This window comes from Microtus ochrogaster, unplaced genomic scaffold, assembly GCF_000317375.1.
Source record: "Microtus ochrogaster isolate Prairie Vole_2 unplaced genomic scaffold, MicOch1.0 UNK11, whole genome shotgun sequence".
Lineage (NCBI taxonomy): Eukaryota > Metazoa > Chordata > Mammalia > Rodentia > Cricetidae > Microtus > Microtus ochrogaster.
The window spans coordinates 6,079,155-6,096,200 of record NW_004949109.1 but is presented as its reverse complement, the minus strand read 5'-3'; the positions used below and the strand labels follow the sequence as shown (position 1 = coordinate 6,096,200).

The window sequence follows — 17,046 nt, the reverse complement described above, 5'->3', positions numbered from 1 at the left end:
CGCCGCCGCCCGCACGGTCCTCCGCGCCAGCGCCCGCCGCGCGGCCGCGCAACAGTCACCCACGGAGGAGGCGGGGGACTCGGGAGGGTGGAGTGGGGAACACAGGGCGCGCGCCTTGCGGACTCCGATCTCTTCCCAGGTCTCGCTGGGGACCAGGGCGTCGCGCCCTGGGAGGCTGGGCGGGGGGGAGCTTGCGCGGACGTGGGCGCCCGCAGTTGAGATGCGACCTGAGGTCGTGGGGACAAGTCAGGTAAATTCTCCTGTAGCCAGGCAGGTGAGATTAACTTGAACTGGCACAACATGGCCCGGGGTGTCTGGAGGGCCTCTGGAGCTGTTTTCTTTCCAGGTATGGATACGTCTCTGCAGCTAGACCCTACCAGGGATGTCGGAGCTTTCGCCTACGACACGTCGAGATTTGGCTCCCCCCCACCCCTAGGGAATGAGGGCAGGGCTTTTGTTTCCTGTCAGTTCCTAGGAGAAGTCTGGCGCAAGGGTCTCAGGACATTCCGCCGGGAAATTTGGGCTTCATTTTAGGAGCTCTCTTCCCTTTTCTCAGGCCCTGAAGGACAATTTCAATTAGGCCACAGACTCAGAATATTGGAACAACCAATTGTATCTCCCTACTCCCCTCACACACACACAACACACACACACACACAAACACACACAGATGCACACAGCCACAATCTCCCACTTGTATATATACAATTCACTATTAGTTCCGACTCCGCAACTGCTCTCTGGTCTGCAGAGAATTTCAGATGAAGAAAGTACCCGTCATGCATGCTTCTGTTTCCTGCCTTTTCCTGAAGGGGTTTGAGAGGAACAGGCCCCAGTTGGACTGCTGGCTGGGACTCCAACCCCAGTTCTGGGCTTCCTACAAAGCCATTTCATAGATCCTGAGTTGGACACGATTCTCCAGACATCTGGGAACACACTGTTGCATTCCATTTTGGGAGAAGAGAAGGGGGATCTTCGGTGTCATTTCTTGCCTTTCCTCCCAGTAAGCGCTCAGCCTGTGGAGGGTGCGTGGTTCTGAAGAATCAGAGTCTCCATGTCTCTGAGAGCCTGGTGGATGTTTGTACTGAAAGAGCCTCATGAGTCTCAATGTTATGGTGAGGGATTCTGGGGACCCTGCCTCCTTAGGGCTTCTGATTGTGCAACTGTAAACTGGTCAGAAGTCCAGAGGGTAACAAACGATCAAAGTGAAAGTGGGTGCATTCTGGAATATACAAGCTGGGAACAGTTCTGAACTCTTTGGTCTCAGGCGCCCTGGTAGGCAGCCAGGCTTGGACCTGTCTTCTGGTCCCAGCTTGTAGACTTATCCCTAAGCTAGGGCACCATGCATATCACCCAATTTATCTGCTGTTCTCTAAGACCCCTGGGCTTCTGGCAAGGTTGGGACCCATAAGGCTAGGCTCAGGCTTTTATCTGCCCAGATTCTGGGTTTGTTCTGACTAATGTTAAGTGTCGCCCAATAAAACCTTCCCTGATCCCCACACCCAATTCTCCTCCACACCCCCATGCATCCGTCTTTTCCCTCCTGACATTTTAGCAGTCCTGGGTAAATATTGATTTGGCCCCAGCTTACCTTCTCTCTGACTGGCCATTTGCAGACTGAGAAACCGAGCTCTGGGAAGACTTGATTTTTGTGTTCCTTTGGAGCCCTTTTCATCCATCCCCCCCTGACTCCTTCCTCCCTCTAAGTGGCATTGTAAAACTCAGCAGTGACAAAGAGACAAAGTAGGGTTCCAGGCTCCAGTTCTTGGAGACTCGAGGGCTTGAGGGCAGTTTACACACAGGTCAGACACGGCTGGAGGCCAAGGTCAAGTTGAAAGTTGCTGTCTAGTCAGTGTGAGAAAGCGCAATGAAAGCCTGGAGACGGGCGGGAGCAGGCAGCAGAGGAGGCCGATTGCCCACCTCCCCTCACTTGCAATTCCCCAATTCTTTGCATTTCCAGTGTCTGGCTGTTTGGCTACTCCACATCATTTTTTTTTTTTTTTTTTTTTTACTCTTTGTAGAGTTTTGGGGGCGGTGTTTACAGACTGGACTGATTTTTCCTTGCTGCTGCCCTGCTTCAGCTGGGTTTTTTGAGCCTCCGAAGTTTTCCAACTAGATTCGGAAAAACGAAAACACAGCTCGGGAAGCCTCCACCAGTCGATTTGTGTGCCAATTCGCCTCTGGCAAGGGCTGAACTCCTGGTACACAGAGCAGCCAAGACCAGCTCTACATTCTTCCCTCCCCCCCTTATTTCACTGGAGCCGGGAGCTCCGTGCTCAGGGGAAGGGCCTCAGTTCTACAAACTACCAAAGCCGGCTGGGTCGCTCCACTCCAAAAAAGGTGAGAAAGGATTTCATCTTTTTCTCAGAGGAGCCAGAAGCAGGTTTGTCTGGGAAGAATGGAGCAGTGGGGAAGGCTTTAGGCTGCATCTTGACTTCATTGAACTTTGCTTCCTACACGTGGCATCCCCACCGTGGAAGGGCTTTGGCTCTGATTTACTGAAGTTTATCTTTTCTAATCAATTAAAAAACCCGCAAGTCCTGATTATTTAGAGAAAAGTGGCCTCCTTATTTTCTTCCTGCCTCTACACTGATAGAATTTTCTACTAGGAGGCGTGTGTCAATGGCATCTTGGTATATCTGACTTTTTTCCCTTCTGTGTTGTGTCTTCACTACTTTTAAATGACTGCATTTCCTGCTAGGTATTGGACTGTGGGCATCCCTGGAAATTGTTTCTTGAGTTAGAATGCACTTTGGGAATAATTTGGGGTAAGACTTCCTAGAATTTCTACTCACTCCAAAACAAGAATAATCCCTCAGTCTTTCAAAAGAGGCAGAGAAGAGATTTGATTCGTTAATGACTTCTAATATGATGCTCCAGGCAGTACCAGACCAGCTTGATATGGAGAAAGAAAGGGCAGAGGATAAAGATGGCCCTTGGAAAGTCAGTAGTCTCTTCCAATTTTCCTCCGCATTTCCCAAAGACACAGGCAAATTCTGCTGTCTTTCCAGCTAGCAGGGCCTGACTTCCTGAGCTCTTTTTGTCTCCCAGGTTTAGAATTCGTCTAAGATTTGATAGAAGCACCAACACCTTAACAATTTTATCCTCAGGTTCTCCATGGCTTAGAAAAGAGAAATCAGGGCACTCACAATGACCTTCAGGCCGCAGTGGTCCTTGGAGCCAAGCACCGGACTGGGGTAGGAGTTGGAGAAGTCTCCTTACTGTCCGAGCTTTGTTTGATGCTCCCGGATTTCTCAGCAAAGCCCTTCAAGGGCAGCATGACTGCAGACAGGCCTTCGTTACAGGAGTTTCCATAGCCTTTCTTCTGCTCTTGGTTTTTTACTAGGACAAGCCAGTGTCCATGGGCTTTGACAGTCCTCTTGTATCCGGCTTGAGACTTTGGCTCATTTTTTTTTTCTTGATAGAGGACTCCTTACCAACCAGGACTGCAGGATCCTGGGCTCCTAGGGTTGAAGAAAAACGGACAAAAGGGAAACCAAGGTCTAATCGGGTTTGATTTTCATTAGCAAATGAAATTTACCTGCTCTCACTTTACCGCAGCGGCGGCTGTCAGCATCAGCAGTGCTCTCGGGAACTACTTCTTTGCATTGATCTGGTATTAGGATAAACATTCCTTGTTTGGCTTTAAAGACACTTTGTATTTGGAGATATTCATGTGTTTCCAATGTATCCAAGCCACTTTATGAGCTGCCTTTGCAGGACATCTTAACCCTCTGGTTTCCACCCCAGGCAGGCTGAGGGCAAAGAGATAATGGCAAAGCAAGAAAGATCCAGAAGGGGAGGGAACTGAGGGGCCTAGGAGGAAGAATGGAGAAATCCTCAAAGAAGGTAGCATCTCAGAATCCTCACTAGGTCAGAGCAAGTGGGAAGCTGAGTTTTTTGAGGGTCCTCAAGCCTTTAAGCACCAGGGTGACAGTAGTGCCTTGAGGTTGTGGGGGAGAAAGGGTTGTCCTGAATTAGGGGCTGGCTGGAGCACAGGGGAATGTCATAGCTTGAGACACTCATTTGAGGTTTTCTTCTAGAGCGAAGCAATAATGAAGTCAAAGAGAAAGATCTGGTGCTGTGGGGATAATTCTGGAACACGGGAAATAACTCTGTACTATGGTGGCCAGAGGCTTATAAAAGTGGAAGGGGAAGTCAAGGAAGAAAACCACAGACCTTGCTCCTAAGATCACCTAAGATCACTTCGGAGATGGACTTGGAAGAAAGCAAAATGTTGGATAAGTGGTCCATCCACTGCCTGCCAGATCGAACCAGGTACAAAGGAACCAGCCCGGATCCGGAGCCAGCTGTAGGAAAGAGACTTACGGAAGGATAGATAACAGAAACTCAGAGAGAACCCCAGTTGTATCACTGTTCTCGGTTTCTAACAGTCTCAAAGAAGGGAGAGAGCAACCTTCCACTCCCGGTTTAGAAGAACCGACAGGAGATCTCAGGCTCTGGGGAGGAGCAATCTCCTGCACCCGCCGCCCGCCGAGGTTAGACGGTGGCAGGAGCTTTCCCTGTCCTCACTGCACTGCCCTTCACTAGATCTGGAAACTCAGTCTTCACCGAAGGACTCCAACGTTGGCAGCAGAGGGACCAAAGTTCCAGTAAATAGGCTCAACCTGAAGGAGGACGCTCCTTTCCACAGCGAGTGACAGGCAGCCCGGCAAGGGACCAGCTTGTGGGACTGCGGGGGCCCAAGCCACTCTGGGAGTGAGCTCACTGCCACTGGGACCCGGTACTGGTAGAATGCAGTACCTCCTGACAACCCAGCGCCTGCAGCTGCCATGTGAAAAGGACCAGGAGTCTGTACCCAACGCCACCAGCCCCCACTCCAACCCTAGGTTGATGCTCACCGCCTGCTACAAAACAGGAAACCAGAGCGGGGCTGTGGATTCTTTATGTCAACAAATACACCGAAGACGTTCAAGAGTTCGAAGGAAGTAGGGGGGTTTGCATATAAGCCTGATATTTTCTGGCTCTGTGTTTCTCTGCAGAAATCAGCGTGGAGCCAGGAGATCTGGGCCCACAGAAGTCCTTCTCTGTAAAGACTGGTCCCACACTCCTGATCTGGTTGTGAATTTTTAATAGGCAAAACAACAGAAGGATGGAAATTTATCAGTAAGGAGAAAAGTTGGGAACTCAAAACCCCTTCAAGTACACACTGAGGTGTAATCAGATTTTTACAGGCATGGCATATACTGTAATCGTAACGTTGTGTGTGCCTTCATACGCACGTACAGGCACACGCGTAGTGAATGCATGCCTAATGTGTTGTTGGCGAACTACGACCACTATATCAAGTCCTAAGGGGGGGAAAATCACCTCGTCAAATCAGCCTGGCGGCCGGTGTGTCTCCCCTGGTCCTATTCCAGTTCCCTCCGACTCTGTAAATACTGCAAATACACCTGTCTCCAGTGGAAGGCCATCAGCACCTATCTGGTTCAGCCGTCTTCCCCTAGAAATCTTTGTGTAGCTCTGGGCCCCACTGAGCAGTCTCAAGCTTGTGAAGGAGTCCCTTTGTCTGCGGGACTGGAGCCCTGCGCGGCCCAAAGCTCTGGGAAATGGAGCAGCTCAATAGAAAACTTTTTGATATTACTTTTTATAGGTATTTACACTCTGGTGAGGGTAGCTGGGTACAGAAGCTTCCCTAATCAGCCCCCGACCTTGGGTTTGGATACTCGGCTTATGGGCTGGGGGAAAGAACTGGCCGGAGAGGAAAGAAAGCTTCGGGGAAGTCAGAAAGAAAGAAAACAGCGCAAGGTCATTTTTTGTTCCTGGGAACTGAAGGGTAAATGGGCAATTCCAGGAACTACCCAGTTGACCACATTTCCCCCTCCCTTGCAGGGAAAACATTTTCTACCTTTGCCTAAAAGAATTAAAAATTATACTTTAAAATATAATTTCCAAGAATATATGCAAATGTGTACCAAACCCCTCTATGCCCAGCTTACCTTTAACCTTATGATCATTTACCTTGCGCTCATTTTTGAATATTTAAAATTAAATTAAATTTCAGGCATTGAACCACTTTGCTCTCACTGTAAGGTTTTGAGGATATTTCAAGATTGAAAAAAGGGTGGAACATGAGTTCTATCAGTTTGGGACTAGATAAAAACCAAAGTTTGACTGAGAAGGAACCTAATCCAAAAAGATTTAAGATTTTATCTGAAATTGTATGTGTCTTCTTTATAAAAATCACACAGTCACACGAGGGATTTGTATCACCTTTTCCGTGAGCCACTGAAGAGTTCTGTAAGTCCTGTAAGATTAACGTGTCTGTCCATGTTCTGATCCGATGGATTTTCATTCTAAGCAAATGACTATATCCTAATTTTAAACACCCCTTCCTGTAGAACCCCAAAGAAATGTCTAACGATCAAACTAAGAGGAGAGAGCTGCACTGGACTGATATAAAGTGATGGTTATTTTCAAGAAGACAAATAGTTCTGTATACTTTTAAAAATATCCCATCTGCGTTGCAACAAGAGATTTTTTTTTTTTAAATATAGTGAATAAAAGCATTGCCGTTTCGTTAACTCAGTGATCTGTTTGAAAATGAACGTGGGGTTCAGAAAACTGAAGTTGATTTAAATAAAAGTCTTAGCAACTTTAGAAACCAAAATGGCAAAACCAAATTATAAAAATTCTTGAGTTTGACAAATTCTATAATCTGCAGCTGCTTAATAAGATTCATCCCCACCCAGCCCAATTTCTTTCCAAGGCCAAAGTATTAGGCTGTTTAAATTTTTTTAATTACCTTTTTTTTTTTGGTGCTAAATATCTGGGATGATTTTTACAGTAAGTATATATAATTGTTCATGGCAAAGTGCTATTTGACTAACTCATAAGGGATGTATAAATTAAACAGGAGAATTTATGTGCATATACTTTCTGTCAGTTTTAATAGTTTGTGGCAAAAAGCTCTGGAAATGTTCCTAGGGCATTGCCTCCCTGACTGTAACCCTAACATTCTAACAAATTTGCTCTTGAGTGGCCCAGGGCACAGTGGCTGGCAAGAGAGGAGGTGTCTTAGGTCTCCCGATGTTAAGATGGAGTTCACTAAGGGAGTTAAAGCTTGGGTCAAGGTCAGGGCAAAGACTGCAGAATGAAGAATATAAAATATTCAAAGGAAGAGGGAATTGGGAAAAGAGACACTACCAGACGAAGAGAGAGCTAGGAAGAAGGGAAGTGAGGAAACAGTGAAGCTGTAATTCCTGACAAAATATTTAAGCCACGGCAACCCAAGAAAGATCTGTGTTTTAAAATGGACGTGGAAGCTCCCCGCTCCACAGAGCCTAGTTTGCTCCAGAAGCACTCTGTGCTGTCTCTACACCCCCATCCCCTACCTCCCACTGAGGTCCCATTTTTGCTGCCCAGGCTTCAAGCCTCCTTGTGATTTCTCTAATTACACAAAAATAATTTGAACGCTGAGAACCTGATTAGGGTCCAGAGTTAAATTCAAAATTGAGTTTCTGTCTATAGAGAGGCGGGAGTATGTGAATTCCAGCTGGGATCTGCTTTGGTCAGTAGCTGAGTTGGGGACAGCCCCTCAAGCCTGCTAGCAATTACTTGCTCTCAACCACTTTTAAAAAGGCCATATTTCTTTACATTTTTAGGATCTAATGTGAGGTTATGTAGGGTCATGGGACCCTTGGCTGGTGCAAAGTAATTTGATGTCACTGAGAGCAAGCAGACTCGTTTGTCACCCCAGGAATAGAAGTCCCTACAGCTGTGCTAGAAACAGGACAGAGTGTGGAGAACGTGTGGTAGTGGCAATGATCCGCGCAGAATCTAACTAGAAGTTCCCTGTTAATCTAGATTAACTAGCTAGGTGGGCTGGCCAAGGTCAGGGGACTTTTCAGGTTGTGCACGTGTACCTAAGGTCGGGGTGAGTAAGGAATCTGAAAGGCTCCAAACAGCTCCATCTAAACTCAGCATGAGACCTGGGCTACTCCCTACCATTGGATCCTGGGTTCCTTTGCGTTCAGATCTTAGACTTTCATTCTCTGGTTAATTCAGCTGCTGTCCTGTCTCCCAGCCCCCACCTAGGGCTGCTTCAGTTATTCTTAGCGGACTCAATAAAACCTAAGTAAGTTTCCTATGGTAGGGGATAAATTCCATCTAGCCAACAGGTAGTATGGACTGGGGTGGGAGCGGAGAGAGCCACAGACTTTGTAGTCTTTGGAACATGCTCTTCACATCCATGAAGAAAACTGGCTACTGTTTATGAAAAGTTGTAAAGCATTTTGGCCACGAATGGTCTCATTTACCATTTCCAATTTTTAATTATTTTTCTTAAATATGGGAGTAAGCAAAGACCATCCTTTGAGAATCAAGGGGATTCTAAGTCCAGATAGGATTGTGTGTAGATGTAGAGAAAGTGACTTATTGGGAAACACAGAAGAGAAGAGGCCATTTCCGAAAGCCACGGATAGTCCTGGTCCTGGCAATGAAAAAGACAGGATGAATAGGCCTTGCTACACGGACAGCTCCCAGAAGCCACTGTGTCCTTTGCAGCTTTTACCTCCAGAAGGTTCCTGTATTGAGATCCACTTTTGGCTCCACAGTGTACTGGGATTCATACGTTAGAAGATGATGTAGAACAATGTCTCTTGGCTTTCGTTTTAGTTTTTAAAAGATTTATTTTAATTTGTGTGTATGGATGTTTTGCCTGCCTGCATGTATGTTCACTATGTTTGTGGTGATTGGATCCCTTGGACCTGGGGTTATGGATAGCTGTGAGTCACCATGTGGGTGCTGGGAATCAAACACTGGTCCTCTGCAAGAGCAAGCGCTCTTAACCACTGACCTATCTCTCTAGTCCCCTCCCCCATCACCTTGTAATCACAAAGACAAGCAGCATCCTGATGCTACTCTTTTCCTGAAAACTCTAGGATGACATGGTGTCATAACAAATGGAGATCCCCCCCCCCTCTCAATATAATCAGCCAGGAGGCTGCCCGGGATAAGGATATCCTCACTCTCTTAAAGCAGGAGAATCCAGCTCCCAGAGGAACTATGGGGAGCCTCTCTGGAGCACAGAATGTTGATTTGGCCTCAAAGTTCCAGCTGCTGCTAGGGCTGGGCGAGGGAGACAGAAAAAGTGGTCCACACGTGAAGTTTATTCCCATAGGGTGGTTTAGCATGGGTGTCCTCCGCATGTCCACACGGAGTGAGGTGTGGTCTCAGGAGTCCACAACGGAGATGAGTTGATAATGCTGCCTGAGCACCCTGGGTAGCTGAGCCCCTGCTGTCTGCTAACTGCCCAGTGGACTGCAGTCCAGAGCTGGCAGGCTGTCTTTCTTGCCTCTGGCCTTAAATGACTCTACTCTATAGCCACATATAGGTGTCTGGGGCTTTTCCAATGTAGGATCAGGTGCTTCTCGAAGAATTGAAACAGACTGTTCTGGAATCGTGGACAACATGTCATCAACTGGATACTAGTACCACAGCCTGGAGACTCAGCCAGAGCTGGGGAAATGACGCCTCGGAACCTGCTCTGAGATCTTTGACAGTTGAGTGAGCATGTGGCCGGCTAAAGTCTGCACTGGGGAGATTGGCTTCTCTCAGGGGCCTGGCACCTCTCCCTGCAGAGGCAGAGGATGCTCGAGGACGTCACTGCAGTTGCGATCTCTCCCCGCTAGATGTCTTCCAAGTTAATCGGAATTATACAAAGCGTTGTCTTTCCCTGGGTCTGGGACTTGGTTTCCCCCGGCTGGTTTTGTTTCTCACGGCCCCTTCGTCGCCCCGCTCTCCAAATCCTAGCCCTGGAAGTCAGCTAGAATAAAAGGCGGACTCCCTGCCGGTCCAAGTCGCCCTGCTCACGCCTTTGGAATCTTTTTATGACCTTTGATGTGTTTAAATAACGCGGCCAGGCTGAGCACACACCTCGGATTAAACTTTAATCGGCTGCAGTCAAGGTCGTCCAGGTGGTAAACGCGTTTCCTGTGACTTTCCTAGCGGATACGGCAGGGTCCAAGGTCTGGGGGCACAGCCCTGGGCTTCGAGCCTCACCTCCTGCCTCTGCCTAGACTTGGGAGGGACAAAAGTGGGGCCACCCCATAGAGCTCCAAAAGACTAAGGAAATGGAATCGGAGGTGGACACCCAGGGTGGCCTAATGACCGAAGTGGTTTTTTTTTTTTTTCCTTAATGGGTACTAAGACAGAATAGTTAAAAACTCCAAGTGCCACTGCCAATTTCCCCTCAGCTCAGAGAATGGCTGAAGTTCCAAAGTCATGGTCAGTGCCTTGATTATTCTCCCAGCATGGTTCTGCTTCTAGGCAACTGGAGTGGGGGTCCTCTGGTAGTGACAGCTAAGTCAGTTTAGCTGATTAGGCTGGAGGTTGCCAAGCTCATTCACATTAGATCAGGACTGCAGCCACCTCTCTGTGGGCCATACAAGGTTAGCTTTCTCTTTGGTTTTCTCTGTCTGAGTCACTGGGTTTGAATATAGCTTTCTAAGCCAATACACCTGTCAGTGGAGAGCTCTCTTACAATGCCAGGACAGTGTGAACAGCGAGGCCTCTGTCTGTACTTTTAAAAAGTGATTACTAACGGTGACTTCTGGGGAAAACTGGAAGCGGAGGTTTCACTCTGTGTGTGTGTGTGTGTGTGTGTGTGTGTGTGTGTGTGTGTGTGTGTTAATTTGTGATCAGCTGACTATGTTAGCTGTTGGGATATACCTGCTCACATATTGGCCAATAATCACTTTGGGAAAGTTTCTCCTTTAATCAAGCTATATTTGTCTTCGGGAAAGCACTAAAGTGAAGCATCTGAAAGCTTGGACCTTAGCTTTACAATGTCTCCTCAGACTTCCCTCTGGGACCAGTTCCTGGTCTGGAAATGCACACCCTGTCCATGCCCATGAAGAACTATGTTGTCTCAAAAATAAACATGAGCCTCGTTTTTAACCCCTGCTCCCCACCCTGAGTACTTGTAGGCAAGGTCTCTAATGCGCCTCTCGAGCAGAGGTCCCCACAACTCATACCTATGGTAACAGTAAACATCAGTTGTGCTGGTGGTGCAAGCTTTTGCTCACTCAAAAGGCGGATCTCAGTGAGTTCAATGACAACCTGATTTGCATGGGGAATTCTAGAACTAACAGGACGTATAATGATGCCCTGCCAAAATATTAATATTATTGTTAATTGTAACAGAAGCGATGCATATTTTATTTATATTTTTCAGCATTGAATATCGATGACAAGGCCTTGTGCTTGCTCACAAGTGCCTTGCTGCTGAGCCACATGTCCAACCAATTATTTAGTAGTTTTTTTCCCGGAGGTCAGGAAACTCCGTGTACTGAAATGGGGTTCTTAATCTCTGAGCTGGAGACAATATCATCACCTACTAAAGTTAGTTTTAAAATTCCTTATTTCACAGAAACTTCTGGAAGCTAGTAACGCCACTCTATACCTTGATCTTTGTAGTCGTTCACAAGTGTATACATATATAAAAAATCACTCAGCTGGTTATTTGAGATTTGTATACTCGGCTATATGTAAGTTGTACAGCAATAAAAAAAATTTAAGTGCTTCCTCATAACGACCTGTGAAGTAGGTCCCGAGGTTATTATAATCATCTCCATTTTACAGACCACGCAACTAAGACTCAAGGGAAGCTAGAGACCCAGGCCTCTGTGGATGGAAATAACTACCTATGCTTCTCTCTCCAGGCTTGCTGCGCCGCCATCATTCCGCTCTTCCTCTTCTTCTAGATTCCCCAGGTAGCAGGAAGCTCAATCTAGAAACTGGGTTTGCAGGGTCGTTGCGAGGCAAGAACTCAACAGTCTAGTCTGCCCCTTTAATTTTCTTAGTCTTCGGGTAGAGAAGATGCTGGGGAGAGCTTGGTACCCAGAGTCCGGAGGCCTAGAGGGCCCTACTGGCAGTCTCCTATAACAAGGAGCCATGGCCTCGGGGCACGGAATGCATTTTCGTTTGTATAGTCGCTGGTCTCTGTCCACGTTCATTTGGAGCGGCTGGGAGACCTTATCCCGACAGCCTCACTCTCTGCCTTCCCACCCCCTACCCCGCCACTGTTTTTTCAAAAGCTCTACCGAAATGAGGTGAGGTGAGGGGTGTTCTGCAGTTGGATGGCCAAGGACATAGAAAGAGGTTATTATTTATTCCAGGCACGGTCGCAAAAGGCTTCCAAAAATATCGAGCGGAGATATTTTATCGTTCAGCCTGTCTGCAGCCTGTAATTATGCGTTCAAGATGTCTAATGTGTGCAAACGCATTAGCTGCTTTCTCTTGTTGAAAACCTTAGCTGGGGGCGTGGGAGAGCCAAGTCTGGAGATAGTTATGTCGTACAGTCGCAAACATTATTCTGCCCTTACTGTAAATGGCCAGGCCACCTTTATGAGAAGTCAGGAAAACTTTAAGGAGTAGCCGCTGCGTTTACCCAGGAAGGCTGCTTTTGTTTTGTTTTGGTTTGATTTTCTTCCCTCTCCCGGATTGTTCGAAGTGTCTATCTGTAGACTTTCAGGTCTGGTTCGGGGCGCGCCAGAGAGAGGGCTCACCGCAGAGGGAGGCTGTGTCAGCCCCTGGTGCCATGGTCCTCGAAGGCCTCGCCACAGGGGCTCATCAGCACCGGGCGGTGGCTCGGCCTGTGGCGGTGGAACCCTTGGCGGCGGGCGGGAAGCCCTCAGCGGTGGCGGGCCCCCTTGAGCAAGGTCAGACTCCTCCCGCAATTTGGAGTTGTAACCATTTAGTCTTCACTTTCTCAAGGCCGAGCTCACCAGACTCCAAGGTCACTTCCAGTCCAGTCGGAGAGGAGGCGTCTAGAAGGAGGCCTTGCCCGCATGAGCAGGTCTCAAAGGCGCGGACCGAGCCTTGCTGGGGTGGGGTGCAGGGTCAGTTCTAGCAAGGCCGACCTGGGGTGAACTTGCTATTTCGGGTCCAAGCCTTATGGGGCCAGAAGGACAGCTGGGATGGGGGAACCCCGCCTCCATTCCCGGGCCAGCACGTCCTCACCCCAGGCAGGTCAACCTCCCACTTTCTCAGTGGCCAGGGCAGGCGCCAGGGCTCCGGAGGGAACCTTGTAAGGTCCTGTGGTGGCACCTGCCCCGCACCCAGCGGTCCTCACTTTGGGCCCGGGTTCAGGCTGCGGCCCGCCTGCAGTGTGAAAGTGACCAGCTCAAGGGTGGCAGATCGCGCCTTGCCCCCAGCTTTTGAGCAGCAGGGGCGTGTGCTTGAAAGTCGTTGGTGGTAGCTCTCTCCCTCCTAGCATGAACTAAAATTTTTATTAGTTCATTTTAGTTCATGCTTTTAGCCCCCAAACAAGGCAGCGGCTATGAGAGTTGCTGGGCAAAAGTGTCTCCGGTGATGTGTCCCCACTCCCATCCGCCATCGCTCAGTATAGCTGAGTCCTGACAGGAGGGGTGCTATCTCGGCAGGAGGGGTGCTATCTCCGGTGTCACACCGAGGGTTTCTTTGCTGGAGGTGGGCAGGCTCATCACCCAAACCAATGGATCTGAGCTCCCTTTAACTCTGCCTTCCACCACCCCGCAAGTCTTAGTTTTTCGTTAGAAAAGATTCGATTTTTAAACTCATTTTTGGTTGCTGCCGCAAAACAAAGCAAAACAGAACAGAACAAAACGCTCCCTGTGCATTGCGGGGCATGTAGTAAAATCTGCGTGGTGGGATCTGGGCCTTTTCCTGGCCTCTGTTGATGCCTGGGGGTTGGGGGAGGGTGCGAAAGGACTTGAGTGGTCAAGGAAATTCCAGGGAGGGAAGTGCGTACACAAAGAATTAAAATAAAATTGAGTACCTTGTTCCTGATCCAAAGGGAAACCCTTTGGGCTACAGTTTCTTGGGGACTTGGAGTCTGGACCCTCAGATTTAGGGAGAGGTCCCTGAGGTTCACTTCCAATCTGCCTCTTGGGGGTTAGGGCTCTAGTCTGAGGGAGTTTGCAGGAGGTCCTGGGTGGCTGCGCCCTTAGAGTAATTTCCCCGCCTCCGGCGCGCTTTGAGTAATTTTGCATAATGAGGTTTCTGTGGCTTCTCCAGATCTGGTGGGGGATGGGATTGTGTTAGTTATGCGATGGAAAGACTTGGGGGACAAGACAATTTTGAGAGGAGCAACTCTCTTTCCTTGTCTTTCTTTCCTCATTACCCTCCCCCAGTCTTCCTCTTCATCTCTGTCCCTGTCTGCCACCCCCCCCCCCCCCGTGTGTGTGTGTGTGTGTGTGTGTGTGTGTGTGTGTGTGTGTGTCCTTCGTTCCATCCACGGGAGTCACGCTTCCAAATGATGTCAATCTGCTGGGACATGGTTGAGCTAGAGAGCATATTTCAGACCAAAGAAGTAGCTCTTCCTAAAGGCAGAACAATTAAATTAGAGCCACCTTCAGTGTCGTGCAAGCCCGAAGGTCCTCGCATATGCAGTCCTCTGCAGACACTTTTAGAAGTGATTGGCTGTGCGGCTAAGCAGAATTTAGCACAGACTTCCTGGCTCAACTGAAAATCAGAACCCTTAAGCAGTTCTCAACCTGTGGGTCAGGACCGCATTTAGGTTTACCGACCCTTTCACAGGCGTCCCTTAAGGCCATTGGAAAACACAGATTTTTATTTACATTATGATTCATAATAGTAACAAAACTACAGTTATGAAGTATCAAGGAAAATAATTTTATGTTTGAGATGTCACCACAGCATGAGGAACTGTATTAAAGGGTCACAGCATTAGGTAGGTTGAGAATCGCTGCCTTAGAGGAAGGAGGGAAGGCATAGGTCTTTATGCTGTTTTGAGTGTCCTTTTCCTGTCTCTTCCTTTTTCTCTCCCGTAGAATCACATTTTCCTAAATGTTCTCATAGCAATCCACTATGCGATCTTCCCTACAGGAAGGGAATGTGAGCAGGGCTTCTGTGGTCCCTTCCATGAATGTTCTTTAGCCACCCAATAAAAGCCTGAGGGAGCAGAGAGCTATCTGCCCACAGCCTCCTGCTTCTGAGTCTGAAATGGGGAAGAGCTTTTCTTCTGAAGCCGCTCGGTCCTGGGTTGGGAAAGGCTGGACTTGACCAGGTTGCCAGAGCAGTGGGCCATCTCCCTAGCAGCTGTCCTAACCAGGGAGTGGTGGCCAGAATTCTGCAGGACTCAAACAAAGTGCTGAGCAGGCCACCTGGAAGACCCTGATCTCTCCATTCTTCAGATCTTCCAGAGGAGGAGGGATTACCTAGTTGAGCCAGCCCCTTGCCAATTTCAGCCTCCACATTGGGTTTTTCCTGTCCAGGAATATCAGAGCTTTGTTCAAATCTTTTCCTCGCAGCCCTACGCTCTCTCTTTTGCTTTCTGGTTTCTATTAGGACAGGGCTTCATGTAAGATAATCTGGGTTTCTCCCTCTGACCTCTGAAACATGTAATTTGGGGGAGATACTGTATTTAAAATGCCAGTCCCAGTAATGAGCCCAGCTTAGCAGTGTGAGCTCTTACCCTCCCCTTAATGAACAGAGCTGTCGAGAATTCATTTCACTTTGATCTAGTTTGTGACCTGAGTTTTTGGCTTAAAGAAGACTGGGCAGCTAATTGGATTCTTCAGTTGCCTTTAATCTCCACCTCTGGACTTGGAACCTGACCAAGCTGAATTAAAAGGAGTCTGATAAACAAGATGTAGCTGGCTCCCAGGTTAGCAGCAATGAGAAAACCACTCCCTCCTTCTCCCCCCCCCCCCACCAATGTGGGCTTTAATGACCACAGTGTGGTTGGCACCTCACAAAACCCACAGAGCTATAGGCTCCCAGAACCTAGAGCACGGAAGTCTTCAGAAGGCTTTCCTCTCTTTCCTGACACCCTGGATGTGATTTCTTAATTAGGAAGAGAAGGAGAAGTACAGGGGGAAGGGGAAGAAAAAACTTACGATCGGTGCAAGAAGCAAGGTTGAAATCATCGTAAAGGGAGGCAGTGCACAAGTCCAGAAAGCAAGCCAGGCTGAGCTTTGGAGGGCCAGACAGTAAAGATTTGAATTTCTAACTGTGCTTCAAGAGTTGGGGGATGCAGGGGAGAAATAGGAGATGAGGGCAGGGTTAGGCTGGGAATCAAGTGTTTTATTTTAATCTCTTCAGATGCCAGGGCTTTGTGCTCTGAAGGCAAAGCAGGAGACCCAGCCTGCTGGCTCCTCCCATTCTCAGTGGGGGCCCCTGAGAAAAGGGTCTCTTAGGATCCCTCCTGAGACTGCAGTTGACCTTTTTTTGGGGGGGAGGGCATTTGTTCTAGGTCAGCAGCTTTCAACTTGAACACTTGTCAGTTTGGGTCAGATGGCTTCCTTTGCTGGAAAGGCTGGCCCTGCGTATTTAGGATATGTAGTTGCATCTTTGGAGTCTACCTATTAATGTCAGTTGTGAGGACAAAAGATGTTTTCAGACATTGTCAGGTGTCCACTGCGGGCAAGAGTTGCTTCTGGTTGGGAACCATCAGTGCCAGCCTCTGTGAGGCAGACATGTCTAGTGGGAAAGTTAAGTGTTTTGCTTAAAGTGATCTTCATAGAGGCTTAGAGAGCTCTCTAGCCAGGAACAGAAAAACCTTCCTAGGGCTGTCTTGAACATCTATTGCAATACCTTTCTTAAAGCTTTGACTAAGCACATACCTTCCTGGGCATGCAATCTAAACTTTTAGATTTATTCTGAACCCAGCATAAAGGTGTTGGTGAGTTTGTTTAGGGTAAATACTAAGTGAGAGTCGGGCAGGTTTTACCTTTTCCTATAATGTTGACTACAACATGCTTGAGGATGCTATCGAATGGTCCGGCCATTCTTAAGCCTTCGTGAGTAAGTGGTGTCTGTGAATAGGAAGTCTATTGCACGTCTTTGGGTGTGTTGTTGTTAGCACATATAGGTTCTATAGCTCTGCAAATATCCCCCAACCCCAGCTCCCAAAACCATCCCTCTTGATTCTCACTAAGCACTTCTCACAGGGGCTTTTGTTGTTGTTGCTTTTCCAGATAGGGTTTCTTTGTGGCTTTGGAGCCTGTCTTGGCACTCACTCTGTAGACCAGGCGGGTCTTGAACTCACAGAGACCCACCTGTCTCTGCCTCCGGAGTGCT

The 17,046-nt window shown here is 48.2% G+C and overlaps 1 protein-coding gene across 1 annotated transcript in view; it reads right to left on the bottom strand.

Annotated features, from left to right (window-relative positions):
- Hoxa13 (homeobox A13) overlaps positions 1-17,046 on the bottom strand; it is a 24,223-nt gene that overhangs the window by 3,104 nt on the left and 4,073 nt on the right. Inside the window, exon 2 of the mRNA XM_013353542.1 lies at positions 60-227. Within this exon, the coding sequence (XP_013208996.1) occupies positions 60-227 (168 nt within the window). The remainder of the gene's footprint in view (positions 1-59; positions 228-17,046) is intronic.